This window comes from Pleurodeles waltl, chromosome 6 (genome assembly GCF_031143425.1).
Source record: "Pleurodeles waltl isolate 20211129_DDA chromosome 6, aPleWal1.hap1.20221129, whole genome shotgun sequence".
Classification (NCBI taxonomy): domain Eukaryota; kingdom Metazoa; phylum Chordata; class Amphibia; order Caudata; family Salamandridae; genus Pleurodeles; species Pleurodeles waltl.
Genome location: NC_090445.1, coordinates 823209472 through 823223458, shown reverse-complemented (window position 1 = coordinate 823223458; position 13987 = coordinate 823209472). Strand labels below are relative to the sequence as shown.

General features: G+C 45.4%; 1 protein-coding gene across 1 annotated transcript in view; it reads right to left on the bottom strand.

Moving 5' to 3' along the window:
• LOC138302047 (calcium homeostasis modulator protein 3-like) overlaps positions 1-5787 on the bottom strand; it is a 49256-nt gene extending 43469 nt beyond the window's left edge. Inside the window, exon 1 of the mRNA XM_069242450.1 lies at positions 5149-5787. Within this exon, the coding sequence (XP_069098551.1) occupies positions 5149-5435 (287 nt within the window). The 5' untranslated portion in view covers positions 5436-5787. The remainder of the gene's footprint in view (positions 1-5148) is intronic.
• Between the last annotated feature and the right edge of the window lie 8200 nt (positions 5788-13987).

Sequence of the window (13987 nt, the reverse complement as noted above, 5' to 3'; positions counted from 1 at the left end):
GTATATATGTTGTTTTAGTTGTATGTGTCACTGGGACCCTGCCAGCCAGGGCCCCAGTGCTCATAAGTGTGCCTGAATGTGTTACCTGTGTAGTGACTAACTGTCTCACTGAGGCTCTGCTAATCAGAACCTCAGTGGTTATGCTCTCTCATTTCTTTCAAATTGTCACTAACAGGCTAGTGACCAATTTTACCAATTTACATTGGCTTACTGGAACACCCTTATAATTCCCTAGTATATGGTACTGAGGTACCCAGGGTATTGGGGTTCCAGGAGATCCCTATGGGCTGCAGCATTTCTTTTGCCACCCATAGGGAGCTCTGACAATTCTTACACAGGCCTGCCACTACAGCCTGAGTCAAATAACGTCCACGTTATTTCACAGCCATTTTACACTGCACTTAAGTAACTTATAAGTCACCTATATGTCTAACCTTTACCTGGTAAAGGTTAGGTGCAAAGTTACTTAGTGTGAGGGCACCCTGGCACTAGCCAAGGTGCCCCCACATTGTTCAGGGCCAATTCCCCGGACTTTGTGAGTGCGGGGACACCATTACACGCGTGCACTACATATAGGTCACTACCTATTTGTAGCTTCACAATGGTAACTCCGAATATGGCCATGTAACATGTCTATGATCATGGAATTGCCCCCTCTATGCCATCCTGGCATAGTTGGCACAATCCCATGATCCCAGTGGTCTGTAGCACAGACACTGGTACTGCCAAACTGCCTTTCCTGGGGTTTCACTGCAGCTGCTGCTGCTGCCAACCCCTCAGACAGGCTTCTGCCCTCCTGGGGTCCAGCCAGGCCTGGCCCAGGATGGCAGAACAAAGGACTTCCTCTGAGAGAGGGTGTTACACCCTCTCCCTTTGGAAAATGGTGTGAAGGCAGGGGAGGAGTAGCCTCCCCCAGCCTCTGGAAATGCTTTCATGGGCACACATGGTGCCCATTTCTGCATAAGCCAGTCTACACCGGTTCAGGGACCCCTTAGCCCTGCTCTGGCGCGAAACTGGACAAAGGAAAGGGGAGTGACCACTCCCCTGACCTGTACCTCCCCTGGGAGGTGCCCAGAGCTCCTCCAGTGTGCTCCAGACCTCTGCCATCTTGGAAACAGAGGTGCTGCTGGCACACTGGACTGCTCTGAGTGGCCAGTGCCATCAGGTGACGTCAGAGACTCCTTCTGATAGGCTCCTTCAGGTGTTGCTAGCCTATCCTCTCTCCTAGGTAGCCAAACCCTCTTTTCTGGCTATTTAGGGTCTCTGTCTCTTGGGATTCCTTAGATAACGAATGCAAGAGCTCATCCGAGTTCCTCTGCATCTCTCTCTTCACCTTCTGCCAAGGAATCGACTGCTGACCGCGCTGGAAGCCTGCAAAACTGCAACATAGTAGCAAAGACGACTACTGCAACTCTGTAACGCTGATCCTGCCGCCTTCTCAACTGTTTTCCTGGTGGTGCATGCTGTGGGGGTAGTCTGCCTCCTCTCTGCACTAGAAGCTCCGAAGAAATCTCCCGTGGGTCGACGGAATCGTCCCCCTGCAACCGCAGGCACCAAAGAACTGCATCACCGGTCCCCTGGGTCTCCTCTCAGCACGACGAGCGAGGTCCCTTGAATCCAGCAACTCTGTCCAAGTGACTCCCACAGTCCAGTGACTCTTCAGTCCAAGTTTGGTGGAGGTAAGTCCTTGCCTCCCCACGCCAGACTGCATTGCTGGGAACCACGACTGTTGCAGCTACTCCGGCCTCCGTGCACTTCCGGCGGAAATCCTTTGTGCACAGTCCAGCCTGGGTCCACTGCACTCTAACCTGCATTGCACGACCTCCTAAGTTGTTCTCCGGCGACGTGGGACTCCTTTGTGCAACTTCGGGTGAGCACTGTTTCCCGCATCCTTGTAGTGCCTGTTTCTGGCACTTCTGCGGGTGCTGCCTGCTGCTGAGAGGGCTCCTTGTCTTGCTCGACGCCCCCTCTGTCCCCTGATGAAATTGGCGACATCCTGGTCCCTCCTGGGCCACAGCAGCATCCAAAAACATTTACCGCACGATTTGCAGCTAGCAAGGCTTGTTGGCGGTCTTTTGGCAGGAAAACACTTCTGCACGACTCTCCACGGCGTGGGGGATCCGTCTTCCAAAGGGGAAGTCTCTAGCCCTTGTTGTTCCTGCAGAAACCTAAGCTTCTACTGTCCAGTAGCAGCTTCTTTGCACCCACAGCTGGCATTTCCTGGGCATCTGCCCATCTCCGACTTGCTTGTGACTTTTGGACTTGGTCCCCTTGTTCCACAGGTACCCTCGACTGGAAATCCATCGTTGTTGCATTGTTGGTTTGTGTCTTTCCTGCAGAATTCCCCTATCACGACTTCTCTGTCCTTTGGGGAACTTTAGTGCACTTTGCACTCACTTTTCAGGGTCTTGGGGTGGGCTATTTTTCTAACCCTTACTATTTTCTAATAGTCCCAGCGACCCTCTACAAGGTCACATAGGTTTGGGGTCCATTTGTGGTTCGCATTCCACTTTTGGAGTATATGGTTTGTGTTGCCCCTATCCCTATGTGTCCCCATTGCATCCTATTGTAACTATACATTGTTTGCACTGTTTTCTAATACTATTACTGCATATTTTGGTATTGTGTACATATATCTTGTGTATATTTGCTATCCTCATACTGAGGGTACACTCTGAGATACTTTGGCATATTGTCATAAAAATAAAGTACCTTTATTTTTATTATATCTGTGTATTGTGTTTTCTTATGATATTGTGCATATGACACTAAGTGGTACTGTAGGAGCTTCACTCGTCTCCTAGTTTAGCCTAAGCTGCTCTGCTAAGCTACCATTATCTATCAGCCTATGCTGCTAGACACCCTATACACTAATAAGGGATAACTTGGCCTGGTGCAAGGTGCAAGTACCCTTTGGTACTCACTACAAGCCAGTCCAGCCTCCTACACTATGCAATGGGGACAAATCAAAGTATTTTTTCTTAGACAGTCACCTACTCTAGTAGTGACATGCTTCATCATCGGGTCTCATCCTGGTCCCTAAATATCAGAATGGGCTTGATCATATTCCAGGGAGCACTTTTGATATAAATTGCAACACATACACTGACCTGCACAGGCAACTATCTCTGCATCTGCCAATCAGTCCATCTAGCCTCCTTTGTATCCACTCACCTAAGCAACAATACACAAAATTATTGATGGCTCACACATCTCTTCGCCTTAACATCCATCCACCTTCCTTAGCTTTGAGCGACCCATGTATCAATCCATCCATGAATCCGTACATTACCTGTCTCTGCATTCATTTTGCTGCACACAAATCCATATCTTTGCTTCAGCGGCGGCTCTTCCACTATGGCGGAGGAGCGTCGCCATTCCCGCGATCAGCAGCAGCTGCAAAAATTGAACAATAAAAGGATGATAAACTGTGTTTATTATCCTTTTGTTGTTGAAGGGGAGGGGCTGATGGGGATGACGAGGGGAGTGCACCGTGCACTACCCTCAGGGCACATGTATGTTTGGCCGGCCATCTCGGACTGACCAAACACAAATGTGCACTGTGCTCTCTCCAGCCCAGCAATGTGTTGCCGGGTTGGATAGAACAGGCACAGGCTTCGAGTCTGCCTGGGAGCGCCCTGGCTGGGCGCTCCAGCCAATACTAACGCTGCTCTGAGCAGCGTAAGGATTGGCCGTGGGGCAGGCTGGGAGCCTGTTCCTGCTGAGGGGACAGAGGAGCGGTAAGCGGCTGGCAGGTAATTTTTTTTTTTTTTTGGGTTTAATGTGTTTGTCCCTTCCGCCTCCCTCCCGCGTGCCACCCTGCCCCTTTAACGCACGGCGAGCTACAACTGCTTCACTTACGTCTCATCCATCTGTACAACCGCTCATTTCTGCATCTATCCATTTGTATATTCCCACACCTGGACATCACCTGTGCAACTGCCTGTACATGTATTTATTAATCCACATCTGCATCTATCGACACATATACATCACATCATCTGTATATGCACGTTCTATTCCACCATTCCACCCAAGCATCTACACCAATCCATCTGTGCATTCTTGTGCTTAGATGTGCATTTGATCTACCCGAGCATCCATCCAGATAAACCTGTATCCCTCCGTCCCTCCGCTAACTTGTACATCCACTTTCCAGTGTATTGATCCTTCCCCAGGAGTTGGAAAAAGATTTCCTGATCACTTGTTGAAATATTCACCTAAGACTAGTAATCTGTCACATCTCGGATTTATAGCAAGGGAAAACTAAATATTTATGGTTAATGCGGTACTTTAATGACTTGCCCTACTTTGAGCTATGTTTATGAACTGGTGCCACCATAAACAAAGTTGCACTGCCATTTTAAACGCCCAAAAAGTAAACCTATACGCCAAAATATGCAAATCTATGAAAGGTATATTACCAGCTCATCGATGTGGTTAACAGAAAACAATAGGAAACTAGTTCACAAAGTAGCACAGAACATCCCGGGTCAGAATACAATAATATTCAAAAGTACTGTAAGAAAATGTGAACGGACCTATAACTATTAGAAATGATCCATAGGACACCTGGAATTGGAGTCAAATATCTGAATATAGAGTCATCAAAATGTACCAGTATGTCTGATAGTAATAAAATGCATACCCGATGGAGCTCTGAGTTTTAACAAGTAGTGCAATGCAGAATGAGGACATAAACAGGATACACCCAGGGGCTTTTCTGTTCACGATGCTGTGCTACGTAAATCGTCCTTCAATGTTTCATTCATTCCTTAATTCCAGTGTTTAATTTGCAAATAAAAACCTGTCGGTACCCAAATCTCTTCTCTGAAACAGGCGGCTGCTCCAATAATATGTGCGAACACAGAATACTGAGGCAACATACTCCTGAAGCCATCTCTGACCTCTTCCATCCATTTACAGCTTCTCCCTGTCCCTTCGGCTCACTCTTGTAGCTCTACGGTGTCTCCCTTTGTGAGGCCTTTTCATTTTTCTCTTCCTCCGTCTTTCCCATATGTGTCTATAGCTCGCAGCCCCCCCCCCCCCCACACACAACCACAACCAGAAACCACCGGCTCAGATTAAGAATTTTTTAATTCATTCATTCAACCATTCAAATGAAAATAAGCGTAATCTGTACAATACCTGACGATAGCTAAGTTCTTCTTCCTTCTGCCAGTGGGTCGCCTCCACTCCTCCAGCATGATCACCGTCTGCCTGTTCACCAGCATCCCGCAGAGGAAGAATATCGTGGGGGGCACAAACATGATGCCCATCCCGTACATCATGTTGTACCGGGGCAGGCATGGGCAGTTGAAGTCGAAGGAGGTGTAGATCTTCACGCTGGCCAGGGCCAGCAGCGCGCAGATGCCGTTCATCACCGACTCGGAGTTGGACTGGAAGTACTGGAAGATCATGCGGAACTTCTCCATGGCGCTGCCTGACGTTGCTGTCGATTAATGACAACTTGAAGTTATTCAAGACCAATTTACGCCAGGTTGGATTTTCGATTATGTTTCAGCTGCTCTGATAATATCCAATTTTTATGATGGAGTAAATGATAACCGCCTTTGATAATGTTCGATTTTCTTTGGTCAATCTGTACTACAAAGCACGCATTTCGGCGAAGCAGCGTGGAGGAAATTCCTCTCACCTTTCAATTCAAATGATACTTGTATTTTCCTTTGTATCACATGCAGCCAGCAATTGTCTCTCTGATGATCAAGGTATATTCCCCGCTTCACAGCCCCTGTAAACTGCACTCACTTGTCAAGAAATTGCAGGTCCCCTCTGGGCTACGAGGCTCTGGCCGGAACCAGTGGCTGTTCAGCAAGTCACTTCCTCGTTTGTTGTGATGGGAAATTGGCCATATGCGGCAGGCTTTGGGAGAGTGAATCGTCTATTCAAATGCACGGATTTGTTTGTGCCTGTGCCTCCACCCTGAGTATTTGCATGGCTCACATCAATACAGCAACCAGGCAGCTGAGGGAATCTCTTTCACTGCTCCCCACCCTTCAAAACCAGCTGCAGATCAAACAACATGAAGGCCAACAACAAAGGCAACCCAGGAGGGGCAGTACCGGAGCGCCTATGAGACAATGGTTAGCAAAATTAAAGTTGTGTGCACATTTGCTGCAATTGATACATAGATCATTCTAAAGCATTGCTATAGCGAAAACTGAATTTGCCACAATACATCTTTTTAAAGCATGCACTGGTGCCCGACGGTATGGTGCAATTAGGCGCTAGTGCTACATCAATGATAGAAAGCTGCTTTCACAACAGTGCATAAAAAAGGTTGCCAGGCATAGCAGGAAAAGACTCCCGTAGTAGGAGCAGACGTCATGTCAAAAGGACAGAAAGTGACAGTATCTTTATGAAAACAGGTGCAGTTCCTTGCACCATCATGTAGAGACTAGAGCTGCACAAACAAGATAGATGCATCATGAAGACATTTCCAGGCTACACTCCAATTAGTGCTGGAGATGGAAACGATTTACTCTGGGACCCATAAATTGGGTGCAGCAGAAAGGAAAAGAGTTATGAGGGGTGATCCGCTGACAGTCGGTATAGTAAATGGTTCTCGCCCATTTAATCACCTTAAATTTTTTGCTTTTTGTCTTCCCAGTTTTGCAGTTTTACTGTGAGTCACACCAATTGAGTCTCATTTACGGGAAAGTTTGTGGAAATGGACTTGGAGTCCTAACTACCAGTGTTCACCTTTTAAGATAGGGTCTGCTACCGCATCAGTGGGTAAAAAGTGCTGGGCTGGTTACACGCAAACATGTGAGCACGGATGTGAGCACAAGTGTATGGGCTGAGCGTGTGAGACTACTGTCTAGCTCAGCCTGGTATTTGCCGCAGGTAGCCTGTCTCAGAATGGACACTTCAGGGATTGGTGCTGACCCGATGTAGGCCTTATAATGTAAGTGGGCACAGGTTCATAAATCTGTAGTGATTACTGAAAAGGCTGTGTGCCCAATGGATTATGCCTTATGAGCAAAATCTGCGCCACCACTCAGGTTTTCCATACTTTGGCCTAGAGATACCCGCCAATGATCAATTTTAGAGTAAACAGCTACACTGAGTGCAGATCCACAGTCACATTTTTGATATCTGTATTTCTCATGGCCCTTTAAAAATTACCATATTTCCTTGGCCCAGCCTTAATTTGATTCCAGGACTTTGCCCCCTTTACTGTGCCAAGTTAATTACTTTTCTAGCCAGCAGGCGGATCAAAGGCCTCCATACGCAATAGAACCATTTAACAGTGTTTATCCCAGCACATACGAAAAGAAGTGGTGGGGAGGAAATCTTCATTTGCTATGTAACTCTTCACACTGCACCGGGCCTGGACTAACCGAAGCCCACAGAAACAAAAGGGAAAGGCCAGACTCCTGGAACCAAACATAGGAGGGGCTCCCCTTTGAAGTTTTGGTAGGAAGTGTTCAGGCAGTTGTGTCAGTTGATGGCGGAGCTAAAGCTCTCAGGGGAATTCCTTCCAGAGACCACTTGAAGTTGCCATCTTTAAATGTCCCAGAACGGTGTGCAAGAGGATTGGGTCATGGGTAGAGTAATTGTGTGGCACCCTAAGATGGACAGAGGTGTCCTCCTTTCAGAACATTTAACTCCCACTTAAAAACCCCTGAACAAGGTAGAGACACATGGGAACTCACTCGACCTGGAAGAGAAGACTATAGAACAATGCCCAGCTGGAAGGAAAAGCCACCTGACTTCACTGTGAAGATGGAGTTAAAGACGTTCACTGTAACCGGTCCCCAGGGACTAGGTATGTTTCTCTAGGGGCAGTGGTATTAACCCACTTAGACTCTCTGAGGGACAGTAAAGGGGATGGACGACCTTGAAGGAGGGTCCCCCTGGATCTTCTGTGGACTGGTCCTGCAGATGGGTGACTCCCATCAGAAGAAAAGCCACCTGATACCATTGCTGACACACAGGTGTCCTGCAAGATGGCCAAAGCCTTGGGGCCTGCGGAGTGCTACTCTACTGGGAGACTGTGGAGGGTGCTGAGGAGGCCCCTGGACGAAAGTAGAGGCTAGGACCCCAAACAAAGGACGGGTTTAGCAGCAGGAAAATCAAACTTCAAGAAATAAAATCATATTTAAAGACTAAGAGGCTGAAGAAAATACTTCTAGTGGTTAGAGTCACTTGAAGCAAAATCACACCTTCAGTATGAAAATTACCCCAACGGGGCTAGAGAAATGGGCCTGGAAAGGTTTCTCCCCTCGGGTATGGGCAGAGAATAGAGCAAGTAGTGACCCCCTACATATCTTTCAATTCCCCCCCAGCGAGAGCCAAGCCCTCGGTGGTCAGTGCAACCTCCTACATATATTTTTATGGAGACAGGATGTGTGTAGGGCCACCTCCCAGAGGTCATTTTCAATCCCATTGACTGCATCACCTGGCCAAATACATTTAAGATCCTCCCAGGAGATGCTAACCCCCCTGGGACCAAGGAGCAAAACAGGCATTTCTCCTCCCTCTATGTGCCCGTGTCTAGATGGGGCGGGCACAACAAGTAGCCGTTCCCAGGAGTGCTTCACACAGGTGGGAGTAAAAGAAACATGCTGGCTCCCATGCTGACACAGAGTATTGTCAGCCAGGAGGGGAGCTGACAAGGCAGGGCAGGAATGAGCTCCCTGCGCTGCCTAGAAAAAGCACACACTAGGTGCCCCAAGGGAGGAGCAAGGGCATCTGGCATGAAAAAAGGGAAGTGTGAGGCAAAGCCATTTTGTACAAAAAGGTCAGACTTCACGCATTGAGAAAGCAGGAACCCACTAATCAAATATTACACACCCATGGTCAAAGGAGCACACCATAAACCCCTGCTTTGGCACAAAAATGTGCACAATCCAATTTTGCGATGCCTCTAGAAGAGCGGGGCACCACCAACGTTTTGGAAAGTGTTCTAGGGGCTGCTAGGAGTGTAGCAGTGATAGAGCGGTCCGTACTAATAATTTTACCTGTTTTCGGACGCTCTTTAGGCCGATGAATCTTTTGACTTAGTGGGAACTCTCTGTACTCTTAATCGATCGATTGCATCAAATCAATAATCAATAACGAACATAGGCAATACCTTGATCAACATAACACTTGACAATTAATCCAGAATACATTTCGGCGAACCCTGACCTTTCAGTCAGGAATAACCACACCAGTTTATTCAAAGTTAGTGAATTTTATTTCCCTATATTAACAAAGCTAGCACAATATAGATGTGTCTCAACACCAAATGATAAACATATATGAACATTAATAGCTGTCCATAACGGCGAAACAAGTGCAATCTATGTAGCATTTGAATCACAAGGCATTCAATAATAGCAATGCAAATCACTAATACGATAATCTGTAATGAACTAATTGCATACATTTAGTCAGCATAACAAGATCTCAAATTGCATCGTGCGACATATGGAATCCTCGTCTAACCTCAAATTAGCATCGGCATGTGGGACTTCATGCAAAAACAGTTTAGCAACATTAATTTAGAAAAAACTCCTAACTAGGGCTCTTATCAAAATCAGCAGTTGGTTACCTAAAAGAAACACAATGCAATTGTACAATTTCCTTTCATATTTACCAATTACGATCAGCATACAAGGAAGTCTTCGTCTCACAGGTACCGTTTCTCAATCTGCATGGGTACCGTTTCGATCAGCATGGGACGGGGCAAAGGGGCAAGGGTGGACGGGGCAATTGCCTCACGGCGGCAAGGTAAACTACTACTTCATGCAAAGGGATCAAAGTTAAAGTCTCTAGGGCAAGAATCATTAAAGTCTCTTTCTCTCGATTAGAGAAAGCATCAAAGTCTCTTTCAAAATGGCGTCGCAGCAAAGTGGGCCATAATAGCTACGAAGTCTACAAAATGGCGGGATGTCCAATAATGGCAAATGATAGCGCAATGGCAATCATATCGCGTAATGGCTACCTTCTTCTCGTGCACCTGGTTTTTATAGACAATAGTTCAAATCCAGTAGGGTCTTCCATTGGAGGGTTCATAGGTTAGCTTCAAATTGTCCAATCAAAAACGACAGTTCTCAAGCTTTTACTTAAGCATACATTATCCTTGGAGATGGGTACGCAAGTTGCAACATTTTATGCCAATTAGCTTACTTTCAGAGCTTCCATTGTCCGCACCTGCAGATCGACCTTGGAGTAAAGAGAAAATATGCCAGGCTGGCACGAAACCTTAAGATAAGCATGTGAATGGTTTCTGTGGAAAAGTACAGCTTCAAGCAAAAATACACGTTTATTAGCACAGTGGAAAAATACGAGCATCTAAACCGTGAGACCAGGCAACTAGGCCAAAGCCTCCGCTAAAGTCATGATAAGCTAAACCATTTCAAACAAGCAAATCATAGCACACGTTTACGATTATGTCGGATTAGTGCAATTCTAATACACCACGTTATATAAAGCACGCTTATAAATGTTGGCAAACTACTCTGAGGGCACACTTTGTCCCCGTACAATCTTTATTAGTTCGGTTAAAGTCACACATGATTATTTCACACTACGTTTACGCGTTAATAAATGTAAAACCTTCATTTTCTGCTTCATCAATCCCTCCTCTGATGACTACTAGTCATCACACCAAACTATGCCCACAAATTTTATTCCATTAAAATTCTGTCAGTTCCCTTTTCCTTTTAATCCCCCTAGTTTGCGCTTTGTATTCTTTTGCCATTCTTTTCATAATTTTCTCTTCTTTTCTTCTTTTAATTCTTTCCATAATCATTATTATTCCCCTTTTTATTCCCCATATTCCAAATATGCAAATTATTACTATTAATATTCCTTCTATTATTTTCAGTAATATTCCATTCCAAATTCCCCCAATCCAATGTCCCACTGAAGCAAGTCCTTTTCCAACCTTCTCCCACACTCCTTGTTCTTTCAGTTCCTTCAAATCTGCACTCTCTTTTGTTAAATTAGCAAGCATAGTTTTAATTTTCACACTATTGTCAGGAATATAGGTACAACAGTGTTGTGCACCAAGCATTTTGCAAACGCCACCATCCTTTGCTAAAAGAATGTCTAAAGCAAGCCTATTTTGAAGAGTCATAGCTCTTTCCGCTGCAAGTTCAGCATCTATCAGGATTATAGCACCTGAAAACTTTGTCAACATGTTATCCACTATAGTAGACAACTTTCTTATTTTGATGGAATTCAGCACAACTCCCAATGAAGGAATCATGGCTCCAAATATATCTCCTACCACAGCAGCTGCGGTCTCTCTTTTCTGGATACGATGGGATCCAGGTGTCTTTTGAATCATCGATAGGTCATCCAGTTGATAAACCTTTGGGAACACTATACCCAAATAACATCTCCCCCACCATCCCTTTGGAAGACGATAATAGGCATTATACCCACAAATGTAATATACACCTGGAATGACAGGGTCAAGTCCGTTCCTCATGAATGTCCATTTGGCCTTAAAGATAAACGTATGTTTACACTCACTCGCTCCTACAAAAATGTTGTCATAATAAGATTCACCTCGATATATACAAAATTTCCCTACATGCCAAGCATCTAAAGCTATTTTCCCTTGCGTCTTTATTGCAGCAAAATCATAATTATCTACTGAAGTCCTCTTATGTAGCTCCTTTTCTAATTTCGCCTTCATTTGTGCTCTTCTATTATCTGTGCGATCTAAAAAGCTTATTTCTATTGCAGAGAGCGAGCAGGTAAGGTTTTCCCTATGAGCGTGAGCCGTTTCAAAAGGTTGCATTGGCTCGAAAAATTCTCTCATTATTTTAGCATCCCAATCTTTAGCAATCTGGCTTAGCTGCGCTATTATAGGAACATAAGCAAAGGTAACATCATAATTTGAATAAAAATACTGTATGTTAGTTTGACCATAAAACCTAGACATTACTATACTACATGTAATCCCGTATGTAAGAGGCATGTGGTGATATGTCACCCCTTCCTTCACTGATGTCGGTATTTGTGTACACACATAACAATCCTTCGCATCCATAGTCTCAACATATTCTGTTAGCAAGCGATAGAAAACGTTATACGAAAGCTCCTTCCTATCATGCAAGAGTCTCTCATCTAATGCTAGTCTTTTCAATGCGGTTAGTTCAGTGACAGTAACAGGAGCAATAGTAGAAGCATCAATTCTCTCATCCTCACCCTTTCCATGCATTCCAAGCACTATTGCCATTATTATTAGTACGCATGCAATTATAAAGCCTATACACACATATTTACAATATTTCTTTCTACTGTTTTGCGTCATGATCTGTATAGAATCAGAGAGCTGGAAGCACCTATAAAAGAAACTATTTAGCAATTCAGTTACAAAGCTGAACGAGCGCAATGTTCACACCGTCTTCTTCAAAAGGCCAGTCACTTATCGGTTAGCAGCATTTGTCTCAATTCGGCAATAACTCAGTCTCTATCAGTTTAGCAAATGTCTCATCCGGTTTAGCAATGTCTCAGCTTGTTGTTTGTTTCACGTTATATTGTAGCAAGCAATATCATTTATTGCCCTTTCAATCGACAGAGTCCATAAAACTTTTCTTTTCTATTGGTATCTCTTCTTCTTCTTCGTTCTCGATGCTTAGAGATACAAACTCGTCAGTCCAATCGTCATTGACTGCATATGCCCATTCAGGACCGGAATATCTCCTGTTTGGTATCCTTTTCCTTTTCAATTTTGCTTCCCTTTTTAATTCTGCTTCGCTGGTACTTTCCTCTTTAGTCAAGTCTTTTTCTTCACTTGAGGATTGTTCCACAACAGTTACTTCCTTTCTTTTCTCTTTCACTTTTGGCCTTTCTCCGTCGTCCAAACTTTCTTTAGTCCTTTCTTTTATTGGTGATATACTTAGTCTCCTCTTTGCACCGTGTCCATTTGATGGACCTGCTGTCTTTTCTGTGGAACCTTGAACTTTTTCGTTCTGTTCTGCCTTGTCCCCTTCTCCTGGGGAATCAATCACGTTCTCTTTTTCCTTTTCTGTATCGTCTGCTTCTGGGAAAGCCCTCCTCTGATCAGGCTCTCCTGCTTTCTCACCTTTTTCGAGCCCTTCGTCACCGTTACTTTCGTCAGGCTCTTTATCACTTTCAGCTGCTTCAGGTTCTTTGTCACCTTCAGCTGCTTCAGGCTCTTTGCTACCCTCAGCTGCTTCGTCGCTGTCGGAACTTTCTCCTTGGTCTCCCCCAAGCGAGTTGGTCTCTTCGTCCTCAGAGAATATCTCCCTCTCTTCCGTTCCTGCCTGTTCGCCTTCAGTTCGGTTTTGCTCTGTCACAGCACTCAGCACTGCTTTGTCAGGCACTGGTAGTTTCAGCGCTTCAACTTCCTCATCTGTGGGACACAACACCTTCTTTGTGTGACTGGCGTGAATCCAGTTGGGAACCCCCGCACACTTCACAGCGGTAGTTGTCGTCAGGATCACTTGGAAAGGGCCTTTCCAACGGGGTTCCAGACACGACTTTCTCACGTGCTTCTTTACCACGACCCAGTCACCTGCTTTCAGTGCGTGTCCTGGACCTTGGATCGGTGGCAAGGTGGTCGCTTCCACCTGGTGAGAGAAAGAGCGAACCACGTCAGCCAGACCCTTGCAGTAGTCTAACACCATATCATCTGTAATATTCAAAAGCGCGTTTGCGGGAACTGCAGGAAGTCTCATAGCCCTGCCCATGAGAATTTCGTGCGGAGACAATCCAGTCTTTCTATCAGGGGTGTTCCTCATTGACATTAGCACTAAGGGCAATGCGTCAGGCCATTTCAAATTTGTCGATGCACATATTTTCACCATTCTTGATTTCAGTGTACCATTCATTTGCTCCACCAGTCCTGAGGCTTCAGGGCGATAGCTACAATGCAGCTTTTGCTCAATGTTCAGCGCTTCGCAAAGTAACTTTATCACCTCGTTATTGAAGTGACTTCCCCTATCTGATTCTAAAGAGATCGGGAATCCGAAACGTGGTATCAACTCCCTCAGCA